Source organism: Amphiura filiformis, chromosome 10, assembly GCF_039555335.1.
Source record: "Amphiura filiformis chromosome 10, Afil_fr2py, whole genome shotgun sequence".
Taxonomy (NCBI): Eukaryota; Metazoa; Echinodermata; class Ophiuroidea; order Amphilepidida; family Amphiuridae; genus Amphiura; species Amphiura filiformis.
This window is the reverse complement of record NC_092637.1, coordinates 33299237-33314195: the sequence shown is the minus strand read 5'-3', so window position 1 is coordinate 33314195 and position 14959 is coordinate 33299237. Positions and strand designations below refer to the sequence as shown.

At 40.5% G+C, this 14959-nt stretch overlaps 2 protein-coding genes across 2 annotated transcripts; one reads left to right on the top strand and one right to left on the bottom strand.

The window, feature by feature from the left end:
- Window positions 1-118: 118 nt before the first annotated feature.
- Window positions 119-14856, bottom strand: LOC140161809 (acyl-coenzyme A diphosphatase NUDT19-like). The gene is given in 5 exon segments (XM_072185106.1): window positions 119-345; window positions 2117-2227; window positions 2230-2323; window positions 2991-3838; window positions 14703-14856. Coding segments are annotated over 4 exon segments (1269 nt in total). The 5' UTR covers window positions 3828-3838; window positions 14703-14856.
- LOC140161807 (uncharacterized) lies at window positions 4053-7780 on the top strand. Its single transcript, XM_072185105.1, has 4 exons — window positions 4053-4105; window positions 5013-6363; window positions 6399-6704; window positions 7403-7780. The coding sequence occupies exons 1-4, from the start codon at window positions 4053-4055 to the stop codon at window positions 7778-7780; spliced, it is 2088 nt and encodes a 695-aa protein (XP_072041206.1).
- Window positions 14857-14959: the final 103 nt, after the last annotated feature.

Genomic DNA, 14959 nt, shown 5'->3' with positions numbered 1-14959 from the left:
CAATGTTACATGTGAGGTTGTAGTCGGTGACCGTTCTGTTCTAAACTCATAGCTATGAAATCTTTGAGAAGACTGGGCCATTTCTTCCATGGTGTGCTCAGTGGATAAGATTTTTGACTTATAACTTACTATTAACTGTGCCCTCCTCAAATATGTCCTTTGGCCCTATGTGTTTATACGGCAATTCAATATTACATGTGAGGTTATAGTCGGTGACAGTTCTAAACTCATAGCGATGAAATCTTTGAGAGGATTGGGCAATTTCTTCCATGGTGTGCTCAGTGGATAAGATTTCTTCCGGTTTGAGGTGATGAAGGGCTGGATTCTCTGGATAGAGATCATCTCCTGCAATCAAAGACACAAAAAAAGGAGATTTGTAAAAAGTGAAATAGATTTGAAAAGTTATGAAGATCAATACTTTGACCTTAGTTATAAGTGTTCCTCAACCCGGGTGTTGGAGTATAACTGTCACATGGTTGGGATCGGGTCATCAAGCAACGGCTGACCTTTGACGAGCCTAGGTCATCCATCCAGCTGCTGAAGTGGTTGAAACTGGTACTAATGTAGGCAGTCAAAGTATACAATACACACAAACAAATATTACACAAATGCACAAGTTATGATGCTTAATTGTTTCCCCAGCATTATAAAAGTTAAGTAGGTATATTGTAATGGGACATCCGTCTAGTGATCGAAAGGTAGTGGGTTCGATTCCAATACAGGCACATTCCCTTACTTTTTTTTAAAGTTGGGTTGTGTGCTGGTATGGTCGGGATTTGTGTTTATTTGTTGTCTTGTGAAATTGTAACACTTTGGGTTGGTAAACTGTTCTTTCTTTCTCATTGAATTTGATCACAAGAGATCAATGTGGAACAACTGCAACCCTGGACAAATGGGTTGGATTGAAATTAGTACGGTATTGCAAATGAGTCCCCGTTCCAGGCCTCCAAAAACCGCGGGAACGGCGTTCCCAGAAAGGTCACAGAAAAAAATTGCAAAAAAAAAAAAAAAAGTTACAAAGTTTTCGGGGACCTTGGAGAACCACTGGACCTGTTATGAAATTTCAGGATCATTCACAGTTAATTTTTAAAAAAATTAAAAAAAATACAAACAAATTACAGTTTGTTATTCTGTATGCAAACTAATAACTAATGTATATTTCTTCATGTATCACATATTATAGATGCATTGGTTTTCCATGCATTTATAATATGTGATAGATGAAGAGGTAAACACAAGTTAATGGTTTGCATATTAAGGATAACAAACTGTAATTTTTTCGTAATTTTTATCCATTTTTTTTTTCAAATTATCTGTGAATAATCCTAGCCCTTCAGAATAGGCCCAGTGGTTCTTCAAAGTTGCAGAATACTTCTAAAAAAATGTTAAAAAATAAATAAAAAATTGTTTTGTGAATTTTTTTTACCGACATCCGACATCCAATAATCGGTTGAGCCCTAGATGTGATTATACCCGGTATCAATCATATACTATATGTAGGCCTACTATGACTTACGACAAAAAAAATGACAACATTGTTGGAAATTTGTGAGTTTTGACAGTAATACTTTGAAATTTTAAGTTGTGTTTTTTTGTGAAAAAGGATGTAAATTTTTATAGAAAACTGTTCCAAAATAAGGCTCAGATTGCACAAGAGAGCATCTAAACCCTGAGAGCTGGACCCTGGCCGTTAGGGTGTTAGGACTTTGCGCTTCGCGCTCGTGATGTCCGCTACGCGCACATGGCCTATTTGAGTTATTTCACAGAAAATTTCCAGCACTTGTCATTAAGTTCCCAGACAGCAGAAAATTTTCTGGAGGCCTGCCCCGTTCCCCCGATCAAAGTTGAATCCTAACATTTTGTTCATGCGCACTCAGTAGTACCCAACATTGATTGGTGGGGCAGGGGGAAGAATTGGGGGTGAGGGTATATGTTAGCGTCATTTCATCACTCTAAAAATAACGAAAATATGACCATTACAAGGTGCACATTTTTTATTCCAACCTATTTTGTCTAGCATTGTGGGTGTTTTGCCTCCTCTGAAAATAATGGTATCTCCCATGTCCTATCATTCAGGGTGATAGATACACGGCTGGGATTTTAAACAATAAATTACCTGGTAGAAGTGACAAAAGCCCATCTCTGCTATTCATTCTAACTGGCAGGAATCGCTGAATCCCAAGGAATGCTCTGTCTGATGCAAACTTATGCAGCGCCCCTGTTGACCAAAATGACAGAGTCTCTGTAACTCGTAGATTTGTGGAGGCGGAAGGTAGAGTTCTTCATTGCAGTACTTTGTCAGTGAGTCAATAGGTAGCATCCACTGCAGATAACAATATAAATTCCAAAGTATAAGTTCCAAATTTTCTTTAGAAATTCTAAAATTTCAGAATTGTATATTTTCATGACCATATTTAAAAAAAATTTTATGGGCCGTTGTAAAATATGTTTTTACTTCTAATATCAAAACGGCTAGTGCAATATCATCCACTGCAGATAAAAATTCAAAATAAACAAGGTTTTTAAAGGGGGTGATTTGAGAGGAAATACGGTATGCCTTCTATATTGGAGGGCACAATGCCAAAAGGTAATTGCAATCGATCATTCTGTAAATCCTGTTAAAAGTTGTTATTGAAGCCTAAAACAACATCACTGATGCACCCATTTTCACTATGCAATTCAACCAGATTCAATGTGCACAATAAAGATGTGGGAATCAACGTTGCGGCATCAGGGTTTTCAATCACATACATGTACATGTAGGCTGACCTGCCGATCTAACATTGCCTCTGATTGGTCAATTATGTGATATCTTCACTTTAATCACCAATCAGAATGGAGCTTTGCAAATAATTCACCCCAATTTTTTTGCATGGTGAAATTATTCTAACAATGTTGCTGATTGGTACAATTGATAATGAAAACTTCTTTTTGGCCAATCGGCAGGTAGTTCTCATGGGGTTAACAAAATGATGAATATCAGCTCTTACCTCTGAGTGGGTGGTTTCCTTCTCATCATGCTTTGTTACTGGTATATTTTCTAAGGAGCAGATATAAAACATGGTATCAAATCGTTTCTTATTATCTGACGGTGTCAACCAGTTGGACCACTCCGCCAATGACCAAATATCTGGCAATGCCTTATAATTATGACACAAATGGATAAACTCTGAGGCATTCTGGTGCACAGCATCACGCCATGATTTCAATTCCGACTCGGCCATCCGATCAAAAACAGCCCCATATGGCACATTAGTTTGGGTAGCATTGTCTAAATCAGGATGGCAGTCTTTGATGCTCCGAAGTAGTAACACACCAGATTCTTCAAAAGTCTCTCTGATGGCGCAGATTCGGAATGCAACATCAGTCGGTACTGGAGAGTCCGTAGGCTGATTCTTCAGTATTGGTGGTCTTTCTTTGTGAAGACTAACCATCTGACCAAAATCTGCCGGATGTTGGAATCCGGCTTGACCAAACAGATCCATCCATGCCGCTGAAAAATCGGCTTTGTCGATTGCGCCACCGGGAAACACGTGTGAACCGGCAAAGAATGTGTTTCTACGGACATTGCGTGTGAGGAGTAGCGTATTGTAGTCGAACGATAAAGGTTTAATTGTCTTTCTATGATTTAAATCATTCTCTGGTGTCATTGCTTTCTTGATGTAACCTTTGTCTACAACTAAATCAGCTGACCCTGGGTGGTTGGTAGATGTCGGAGACTTGAGAGGGGTAACTTGACTGGCAGCAGTTGATGTACGGCCAATGTGAGCAGTAAGGATCAAGGTGGCTGCATCCCTCCATGGTTTAACTTTTGATGCCATTGCCATTATCTAGAATCCTGCAAAGTATACAAATAATATTTAGTGGGTTGGGTTGTTTGATAATAGGGAAAGAAAAATCTGGGAGTCACTAAAATAAAAGTGCTACCCATGCTCAATTAATCAATCCTGATTAGTCAATGATGGTAGCAAATGTGCTACCCTAAATCAATATAGAATACCTTAAGGTTTGACACTATTTTAAACTGTTGCAATTTAATCAAAATAGTAAACATGCTTTCACACAAAAATGATTGTGATTCATCTCAGGTTTATCAGAAACCTATGTATGTCTTATATCATCATAAAGCTGAAATCATGTTTCACCGTTGTTCATCACCATTACAACTCACGTCCGGCGACGAGTGAAGGGCCGGATTTACCATAGGGCCAGATCATGGCCCGGGCCCAGGGCCCCCAAATTGCTCTGTGCAGTGTGGATCGTCCATTTTAGCCGAAAACACCATGTTTTGGGCCAAAATTTTGCACGCTTTGCACGCACTGGCCTATTATATAGCAAAATCGGGGCTAAAATAGTCTAAAATTGAAATGTCCTAGTAAAATATAAAAACTGCGTCCACTTGAGTGCATGTGCCTTCCTGACATGCTGTGGGCCTCCAAATTTTGGCCTGGCCCAGGGCCCCCAAAAAGGTAACTCCGGCCCTGAGTAAACCACGCAGACGACACGATGCGTCCGCATCGTTGTTAAACGGTGATGAACACCGGTGAACAAATTATTCATGACGATGCGTGAGATTTTGCTCATTTTCCAGCTTTTTGCGTGAGATTTACTACCTAGGCGTGAGATTATACTACCTTGGCGTGAGACCGTGAGAAAGTGACCCACTGACCCAATGCATGCGTGAGACTCACGGCCAATGCGTGAGAGTTAACAGCCCTGATTATGTATGAAAAGGAGGGCTGAAACAACAACACTTTTGTAAAACGTACATATAACTCATTTAATGAGTCATTAGCAATAATAAATCAAGCAAGTTTTCAAAGAAAGCATGCAAGTGGGGTCAAAAGGCTATCGCCTGCGACCAGTGTGATCAGTGGTATCACAGTACATCCACTGTATAGGCATGCACTCTGTCATTTATGACAACTTTGACAGCAAAGAATCTTGGTATTGCTGCCATTGCGGCATTCCCAATCAAAAAATCCCAACTTCGCCTCTTCTCTATTCAATAGTGAGATCAGGCTGTCTGATTCTAGCACTAGTACAGGTACAAACCTGGATACTAACACCTCCAGATTAGGCTTGGTAGGTTCAAAAGATTCTTTCGAATCTCCACTTGCCTCTTCATCACCTAATAAACCTAGTGCCAAAAAGACTAACAACCATGTTAGCCCTTCTGATTTTTTGAAAGTCCTGGTTGTCAATTTTCAAAGTGTAGACCCCAAGAAAGCTGAACTAGCTGTCTGCATTGAGATTGAACAACCGGATATTATCATTGGCACCGAAACGTGGCTCAATGATTCGGTGTGTAATAGCTCGTTCCTTCCCAGTGGCTATACAGCGGTGAGGAAGGATCGTCCTATCAACCCAAGAACTGGTGTTGCACATGGAGGTGTCATGATTGCATTTAAGGATAACCTGGTAGCCAGTCACAGGTGTGACCTCGATACAGAGAGCGAAATTGTTTGGCTCCAGGTTGACCTTGTAGGCTCTAAACCACTTGTGATCGGTCCCTTTTATAGGCCACAGACCACAGGCGCTGCGTACCTTGACAAGCTACGGGAATCTATCAACAAGCTTGACATTCAGAAACACCGCAATATCTGGATCGGTGGAGATTTTAACCTCTCAGACATTAACTGGCCTGACCTATGTGTCATTGCGGGAGGTAAATTCTCTGGTCTCTGTCAGTCACTGATCGATAATGTTAGTGATTTTGGACTTGAGCAGTTGGTTTTGAAACCCACTAGACTTGAGAACATCCTTGATATTTTTATGACATCTAATCTCTCGCTTGTGGAAAAATGCACTTACATACCCGGCATGAGTGACCACGATGCCATTCCTGTGATCACCATCAACACCAGGGCCAAGAAGAGTAAGTGCAAACCACATAAAATTTTCTTGTACAAGAAAGCAGACGTTGAAGGCCTCCTGAAGGAGATCAGGGAGATGAGTAGCAATTTTGTAAAGAAAAACATCTGTGAGACCACCGAAAACCTTTGGGCTGAATTCAAGGAACGTGTTTTGCTTGCTGTCAACAACAATGTCCCCTCGAAGATGGTTTCCGGAAACAAACTTTCTCCGTGGATAAATCAGAGTCTCAAGAGGAAATACAAACAGAAGCAGCGTGCTTTCAACTCAATGAGGAAAAATCCTACCACTAAAACGGAAGCTGCATTCAAGGAAATTAGAAGTGAGATCAAGAAGGAAACTAGAAAAAGGAAAAGGAAGTTCATTCAAGACACCACTTTAGAATCATCCAAACAATTTTACAGTTACATCAAGTCCATGAAGACTGACAACAGTGGTATTCAGGCTCTGAGAGATGGACATCGGCTAGTGTCGGATAACAAAGGGAAGGCACAATTACTCAATTCCATTCTGTCTTCACCAAGGAACCTCCTGGTGTTGTACCAGAACCACCATGTTTGGATCATGACATCCCAAGCATCCCTGAGATTGAGATCAAAGAGGAAGGTGTTCAGAAGCTATTAAAAGATCTCAAGGTCAACAAAGCAGCTGGAAATGATGGAATAACACCATGGATCCTGAAAACAACTGCTGAGGTCATAGCCCCTGCTCTCACCATAATCTTTAGATCATCTTTGGAAACAGGAAAGCTCCCAAAAGATTGGCTCCAAGCTAACATCAGCCCCATCTTCAAAAAAGGAGACAAATCTCATCCTCTGAATTATAGACCGGTCAGTCTTACATCCATATGTTGTAAACTCATGGAACATATTGTTCACTCTACATTTATGAATCATCTTGACCAACACAATCTCCTCTGCCAGGAACAACACTGATTTCGCAAACGTCATTCTTGTGAGTCGCAGCTTATTAACACCATGCATGATTTGACTTCTGCTGCTGATACCAACAAGCAAACAGACATGATTATCATGGATTTCAAAAAGCTTTCGACAAAGTTCCACATCAACGCCTACTTACAGTAAGATCAACAAGTATGGAATCACAGGGAAGCTTTACACCTGGGTCAAGTCATTCCTGACAGAGAGAGAGGAAACAGTCATTGTTAATGGAGAGAGTTCAGACTGGATTAAAGTAACATCTGGTCTACCCCAGGGTACTGTGACAGGCCCACTCTGGTTTTTCATTTTCATTAACGATTTACCTCATGGAATTCAGTCAACCATACGTCTATTCGCGGACGACTGTGTCATATATCGCACCATAACCGGACCACAAGATGCCAATAAGTTACTGGAAATCACTACCTCAACACATCACCAGCATCAATGACAGCAACCTCTTCAAGCAAGCAATAACCAACCTCTACCTCAAATAAACCTCTACCTCATCTGGTGTACCCCAGGGTACTGTGACAGGCCCACTCTGGTTTTTAATTTTCATTAACGATTTACCTCATGGAATTCAGTCAACCATACGTCTATTCGCGGACGACTGCATCATATATCGCACCATAACCGGACCACAAGATGCCAATAAGTTACAAGAAGATCTCAATAAACTCACTGAGTGGCAAAATCACTGGATGATGAGATATAACGAGAAGAAATGCTATGTCATGAGGATTTCCCAATCACCATATCAGTTTGAGTATTCACTTAATGGTCATCAACTTCAACTCACTTCTTGTCACAGTTACCTTGGAGTGGACATCTCAAGTGATCTAAAGTGGAATCAATTAACATATATCTTTCATGTTGCTGCAAAGGCCAACCACACCCTTGGATTTGTTCGTAGAAACTTGAAACCATGTAGCAGGCGCATCAAGCGATTAGCATACCAATGATTATGATTATGATTACCATAATGATTATGGCCGTTACAGCAGTGTGACAGATATGATGTCCAATCTAGACATTGAACCCTTGATTAACCGTAGGAAAATTGCTAGGCTCACTAATTTCCACAAGGCACAGGAGGGTCTCCTTGCAATCCCGGTACAAAAACTACTTCGCCTGGTCACTCGGTTCTCACGCCGCTCAAATATCAATAGCTACATACCAGTTCAAGCCAATAAAGACTGTTTTTTGAACTCATTTATTCCGATAACGACAAGAGACTGGAATTCACTACCTCAACACATCACCAGCATCAACGACAGCAACCTCTTCAAGCAAGCAATAACCAACCTCTACCTCAAATAACTTCATCTCATCATAGCGCACCACCAACCTATCCGCATTAGCCCTCCACCAAGGGGAGTTGGATAGAAAGCGTACAAGACAAGACAAAAAAGTATACTCACTGTACTAAGCGATTTGTATGAAAATGTTAAAATATGGCTTTGAGCCTTTAGGCTTTGTTTTTATAATTAAAGGTTATTAATTATTTTAAACTGTTGTGATTTGGTAGTTCACAGCATCTTACGAATGGTAGTGAGCTTTGGCAAAAATTGCATTGCTCAATTCATAGCGAGCATGTAGAAGAATTAAAATATCACAGATATACTTTTATAGGTGCTGCGGTTCTTGAGTTACGTTGTAAAGAGGGCTGAAACAACAACACTTTTGTGTTACAACTAAAACGTAACTAATTATCACAACAATAAATTAAGCAAGTTTGCAAAGTATACGATTTGTAGAATGAAATTTTGCAAAACATCAAGGCGTTAATTTTCAATAATATATTGATCTAGATAATGAAAATCGATTTTTAGGTTGCTTCGACCAACCTCGTTACCTCGTTGAAACTTCCTCCATAGCACTTCCACACGGGAGTATCACTGGAGGTTGACTTGAGTGCTGGCTGGGTCTGTCTAGTCATAAATTAAGTTAGGGCTTCTGGCTGGTCAAACTTTTACTGTCGTCGTCGGGTACAGGCACAACAGGGAACCTGTTCCAAATTGCAATTGCCTCTGCGAAAAATGACTGCTTCATGATGTCAGTGTAAGGAGTCTCATGTAAAACAAGCTGGTTTTCATGTCCCTTCTGCTCCTGCTTGGTTTTGGCTTAAAGTATTTTGACCCATCTATAGCTAACCGGTTCATGATGATCTTCTGAAGGGTTCTTGTTCTGGTCTTGATTCTTCCCTCTTCAATTGTTTCCCAACTGAGCTGCTGTAACATCTCTGTAACACTTCGATGTTCGATGAAAATCACCCATCACAAACCTTGCTGCCCTTCTCTGTACTTTCTCCAGGAGATCCTTATTCTTTACAGTGCCTGGATTCCAAGCAGCGGAAGCGTATTGAAGATGGGGTTTCACCATTGAGTTGTAGAGCTGCTCTTTGATCTTTTTGGTACAGTTGTGGAAATTCCTCATCAGGAAGTTGAGAACTCTAGTAGCCTTTCCGACTGCGTGAGTGAGTCTGGACATCCCACTTCAAGTTGTTTTGGATATGAATGCCTAAATATTGTGTGGAGGTGACTTCTTCCAGTGTAGTGCCTAGCATCTGGTAGGTTGGGTGACCAGGATCCCGTTTTCTGGAGATACGCATAACCTTGCACTTGCTGGCGTTAAATTTCATTCCCCACAGTTCAGCCCAGGTAACTAGCTTATCAAGATCTTCTTGAAACTCCACTTCGTCTTGTGTCCCACGTATACCCCTGTAGACAATGAGGTCGTCTGCAAACATTTTTGCAATGGATGATAGACCGTCAACGATGTCGTTGATAAAAGCGATGAAGTCGTGTGGCCCGGAAACTGTACCCTGCGGTACTCCACTCAGTACTGTATCCCACTCAGACTTCTGGCCGTTTACAACCACCCTCTGCTGGCGATGAGTCAGGAATGCTTTTTTCCATTCAAGTGCGTTACCACGGACGCCGCAGTAGTTCAGCTTCAACAGCAGATGTTTATGAGGCACAACGTCAAAGGCCTTACTAAAGGCTAGAATGGCTATATCAGTGGTAATGGACTTGTTGTGGTAGGAGACTAGGTCATGAAGTGTTGTGATGAGCTGGGTTTCACAAGATCTCTGTTTTCTGAAGGCATGCTGGCAGTCAGACAGTATGTTTTGGTTGTCGAAGTGCGCCATCATCTGGCTATCAACTATGTGCTCCAGATGTTTACTCAGCACCGAGGTCAGCGACACTGGCCTGTAGTTAGATGGCTCCGCCTTTGACCCTTTTTTAAAGAGCGGAACAATGTCTGCGCGTCTCCAGTCCTCAGGCAAGTAGCCCTCGTCAGCGACTGTTGAAAGATGTGTGAAACAACAGGTGCCAACTCCTCGGCTGCCAATTTCAGAGCCTTGTTTGGGATGTTGTCTGGTCCCACCGCTTTATTGGCTTTGGTTTCTTTCAGGAGTTTCAGGACGCCAGCTTGATCAACAACTACATCAGGCATGCTTGGGTATGGACTCGGTAGATAAACCGGAGGATCTTCTGCCTCTCTGTTAGGGACAGGCACATCTGAGCGAGGGCGCTATTTATTTTACTTGATAAAGCCCTATGTAAATCTGTGCCATTTTGTGCCACTGAAAACACCATTTTTGGAGAAAATGATGAATAAAACCAAAATTAATCTGTTTCAGATGCTCTAGTTTGCATTGACAACAGATTCAATGCTTTAGGAAGCAGAATGCAACATTGACTTCACTTTTGAATATTTTTTTCTGTGAGATATGCCTTGGTGAAAATCACCGTTTTGGTCAAACAAGGCGGTTCTCGAACCACGAGTCTCGCCTGCTTTTGTGACCGCCTGCTTTTGCGATAACTGTTGGTAGAGAGGTAAATGAATTTGGCGGTTATCGGCTGGGCACGATTATCTGGCCGATGGTAACTGTACCCACCAAGTTTCATGCCCATGCAACAGTTTTTACTAATATGACCTCAGATGACCCCTGGTGGCCCTGAAATGACCTTCTAAAATTTTGGCTCTAAATGTTGACTGTACCCCTCATGCTAAGTTTCATGCCATACGACAGTTTTTACTAATTTGACCTCAGATGACCCCTGGTGGCCTCGAAATGACCTTCCAAAAATTTGGCTTTAAATGTTGACTGTACCTACTAAGTTTCATGCCCATCCGACAGTTTTTACTAATTTGACCTCAGATGACCCTGGTAACCTCAAAATGACCTTCCAAAATTTGGCTTTAAATGTTGACTGTACCCACCAAGTTTCATGCCCATACGACAGTTTTACTAATTTGACCTCAGATGACCCTGGTGACCCCCAAATGACCTTCCAAAAATTTGGCTTTAAATGTTGACTGTACCCACCAAGTTTCATGCCCATACGACAGTTTTTACTAATTTGACCTCAGATGACCCCTGGTGACCCCAAAATGAACTTCCAAAAATTTGGCTTTAAATGTTGACTGTACCCATCAAGTTTCATGCCCATACACAGTTTTAACTAACTTGACCTCAGATGACCCCTGAGTGACCTCGGATGACCCCGTAATGACCTTCCAAAAATTTGGCAAAACCAAAGAACTATTTCATCAAAGTAATAAATCAAAACAGAAAGATGCTTCCTTTACGAGTTATCACTCATTGAAAGTGCTACTTTGCTATACTTTACATGGAAAGCGACTATCTTAAAGTCGTCATATTTCATTAATTACATGACCGATCAAGCTGTTATTTGGATTTGTGATGCACAGTTGAAAATTAATTATTAAAAGATTTGGTGACCTCAGTTGACCTTTGACCTTGCATGTGACCTTTGACCTCACGAAATTGGATAAAGTATGTTGCGCTGAAAAATCAAATTTGGCAATACCAAAGAACTATTTCATCAAATAAATCAAAACAGAAAGATGCTTCCTTTACGAGTTATCACTCATTGAAAGTGCTACTTTGCTATACTTTACATGGAAAGCGACTATCTTAAAGTCGTCATATTTCCTGAATTACATGACCGATCAAGCTGTTATTTGGATATGTGATGCACAGTTGAAAATTAATTATTAAAAGATTTGGTGACCTCAGTTGACCTTTGACCTTGTATGTGACCTTTGACCTCACGAAATTGGATAAAGTATGTTGCGCTGAAAATCTAATCAGGTCGAGTACCTCTGGCCACGCAACTCCCCACCAAGTTACGTCACTGTACCCAATACGGATCTCCAGATAATCTGTTCACAAGGTATTTTGCTTATTACGCATATATTATGCAAATTAGGTACTTAATTACCATATTTTACGCTCAAAATCTAATCAGGTCGAGAACCTCTGGCCCCACTACTCCTCACCAAGTTACGTCACTGTACCCCATACGGATCTCCAGATAAGCTGTTCACAAGGGTTTTTGCTTGATACGCATCAAATACGCATAAATCATGCAAATTAGGTACTTAATTACCATATTTTGCGCTGAAAATCGAATCGGGTTGAGTTCCTCTGGTTACGCCCCTACCACGTTATGTTGACCTTTCATCAAAATTCATGCATTACGACAGTTTTAGAAATTTGACCGCAGATGAAGCCTCATGACACATTGGGTGACCTTGACGCACTAACCAATACAAACTTGTTCTGTCTGGGGTGAAGATGCACCCACCCACCAAGTTTGAAGAACGTGCGACCCCAAGTCTCTGAGAAAATAGGTTTTTGCATTTTATGCATAAATTATGCAAATTAGGTACTTAATTACCATATTTTGCGCTGAAAAGCGAATCGGGTTGAGATCCTCTGGTCATACTACCCCCTACCACGTTTCATCATCATAGGGCTTAGGGATCTTACGGATCCCCAGATACAGCTCCACAAGGCGGATTTCTTCAGATTTCCAACCATATTTGTAGAATCGTTCCGCATAAAGTATGCAAATTAACAACTAAATGCGCATACTTTTCGCCGCAAAACTAATCAGGTGATCAGCAGATGTGTATCATAGCTGCCACCAGGTTTCAAGTTACCATGCGCCTGACGGATCTTGAGATAGTCTGTCCACAAACTCCGCTATCAATTTGTGCTGATTTTCGCATAAATTATGCAAATTAGCTATGTTAATTTGCATATTTTTCACCGAAAACATACGGGTACGGAGGAAACTTGGATACCCTTCCTCCCACCAAGTAGCGTCGCCGTAGGTCTTACGGTTCCCCAGATACAGCTCCGGACGGACACACATACATCCACACATCCACGCCCACATACATCCACACACACGGACGGACAGACAGAAATAGTGATTACTAAGTCCCATCCTGAACAAAGTTCAGGCGAGACAAAAAGGGGTCAAAAAGGGGCATTTTTGGGAAAAAATTCTATTTTGACCCAAAATTCATCTTCTGACAAAAGGGAAACATGGTTTGACAAAAACTTTCATCCTTTTCACATAACAATTCCAGTTTACTTATTTGCTGGGAGAAAGCACTTTTTGTTATCGCTTGGGAAAAATCATTGTTTTTGCCTAAAATGGGCCCAAAATGGCCGAAAAATGGCAAAATTTGACCAAAATTAGCACAAAAATCCCACTTTTTTACCACCTTAAAATTTGAATTTTCATACAAAATTTCACAGATGTGTTGAAAATGATAACATACATAATATTCAACAAAAATTAGATTAAATTACAGTGAAAACAAAAAATTGACAGGGGGGCACAAAATTATCAAGTCCCCCCATGTACTCCTATGGTAAGTCTTATCAGAGAAAATGGCCCAATGTTCCGAAAGTAATTTCGTTATAACTTCACTTAGCAATACAGTAGAAGATTGGTTTTGGTGTCAAATTGTTTCTGAGAAGTTCTCTCTTCCAATAAACAGCAATTCATGTTAATAGAATTAATTTGAAATTTTCATGCCTGTCCCTATCTCTGTTGAAAACACTATTAAACTGTTTCGCGAGAGCACTGGCTTTACCCAGGTCGTCAGAGATTGTTTGACCATCCACTTTCAGTGTCTGAACACCAACATTGTCTTTTCTTTTGGCTTTGATGTATTTCCACATGACTTTCTGGTCATCAGAGGCAGCAATATCAGCAACATGGTTTCTCTCAGCTGTTCTTAACTTTCTCTCCACCTCGCGTTTCACCTTCAGGTACATGTCCCAGTCCCGGTGGGGTCACTCAACTTGCAATACTGACCGCACGATCGTTACCAAAATCAAGGAAAAAGGGGTCATTTTTAGGGCATGTCCATGGACAAAATTGTCCGTGAAATTGGAAAAATAGGGTGTTTTATTGCACAAATGTCTGCGAAATTGAAAAAGGGTTCTTATTATTTTCTCCTGATCCCGTGGCCAGATAAAAAATCACAGGAATAAATTTGGTTTAATACTTTGTACTCATCCCGTGATCAATATTGTTCTCGGTTCTGATTTATATGCAAGGGGTACTACTTGAATTCTGTGATGCCCTTGTTAATTACTGAAAAAAAAAACATTCATAGGCCTAAAATTCCCTTCCTTGAAATGTTGAAATAGGGTCAAAATTGCAAATGTGTCCTCGGAATCTAAAAAATAGGGGTGTTTCAGAGTACCATTTTGTCCTTGATTTGGAGTAAAAAAGGGGGTAAAATTTCATGATTTGTCCTTGAAATCGACTGCAAAAGGGGGTAATTTGTACTTTTTTTTACTCTTTTTAATTTTCAATAATATATTGATCTAGATAATGAAAATCGATTTTTAGGTTGCTTCGACCAACAGTACCTCGAGCTCGACTCGTCTACCCTCATGAGTATGACCCTTAAGTACGTCTTAAGCTTACCTAAAATTAAAAAAATAAAATAACATGCTTAAACTTATAAAAGCTGGCTGAATTTACAAAATCCAGCAGTTTATATGCATGATATTGTACCTCGCGTAGTCACGTTACGTACCTGATTAACACTCCAGTAAAGTTCTCCAGCTTCGTGTCGGATTGTGAGGGATTTTTTTGTACAAGGGCGCAGCCATTACATCCTCGTTCAAATCACCATGTCCAAAATTTTAGAAAATAATCACAATTAAAGATACATCAGTCAGTCAAACACATGCTGTTTACATAAAACTGTATCAATATTTATTGGATCATTTCTATCGGTAGTCATTTTCTTATCTATCCATAGTAAAATTTAGTTTTACTTTTAATGCTGGA

Coding starts and splice junctions, on each gene's coding strand:
- LOC140161807 (XM_072185105.1), top strand. CDS start 4,053: ATGCTTTCACACAAAAATGATTGTGATTCATCTCAGGTTTATCAGAAA. Junction 4,106..5,012: donor CAGGTTTATCAGAAACCTAT/GTATGTCTTATA, acceptor TCTATTCAATAG/TGAGATCAGGCTGTCTGATT. Junction 6,364..6,398: donor TGTCGGATAACAAAGGGAAG/GCACAATTACTC, acceptor GTCTTCACCAAG/GAACCTCCTGGTGTTGTACC.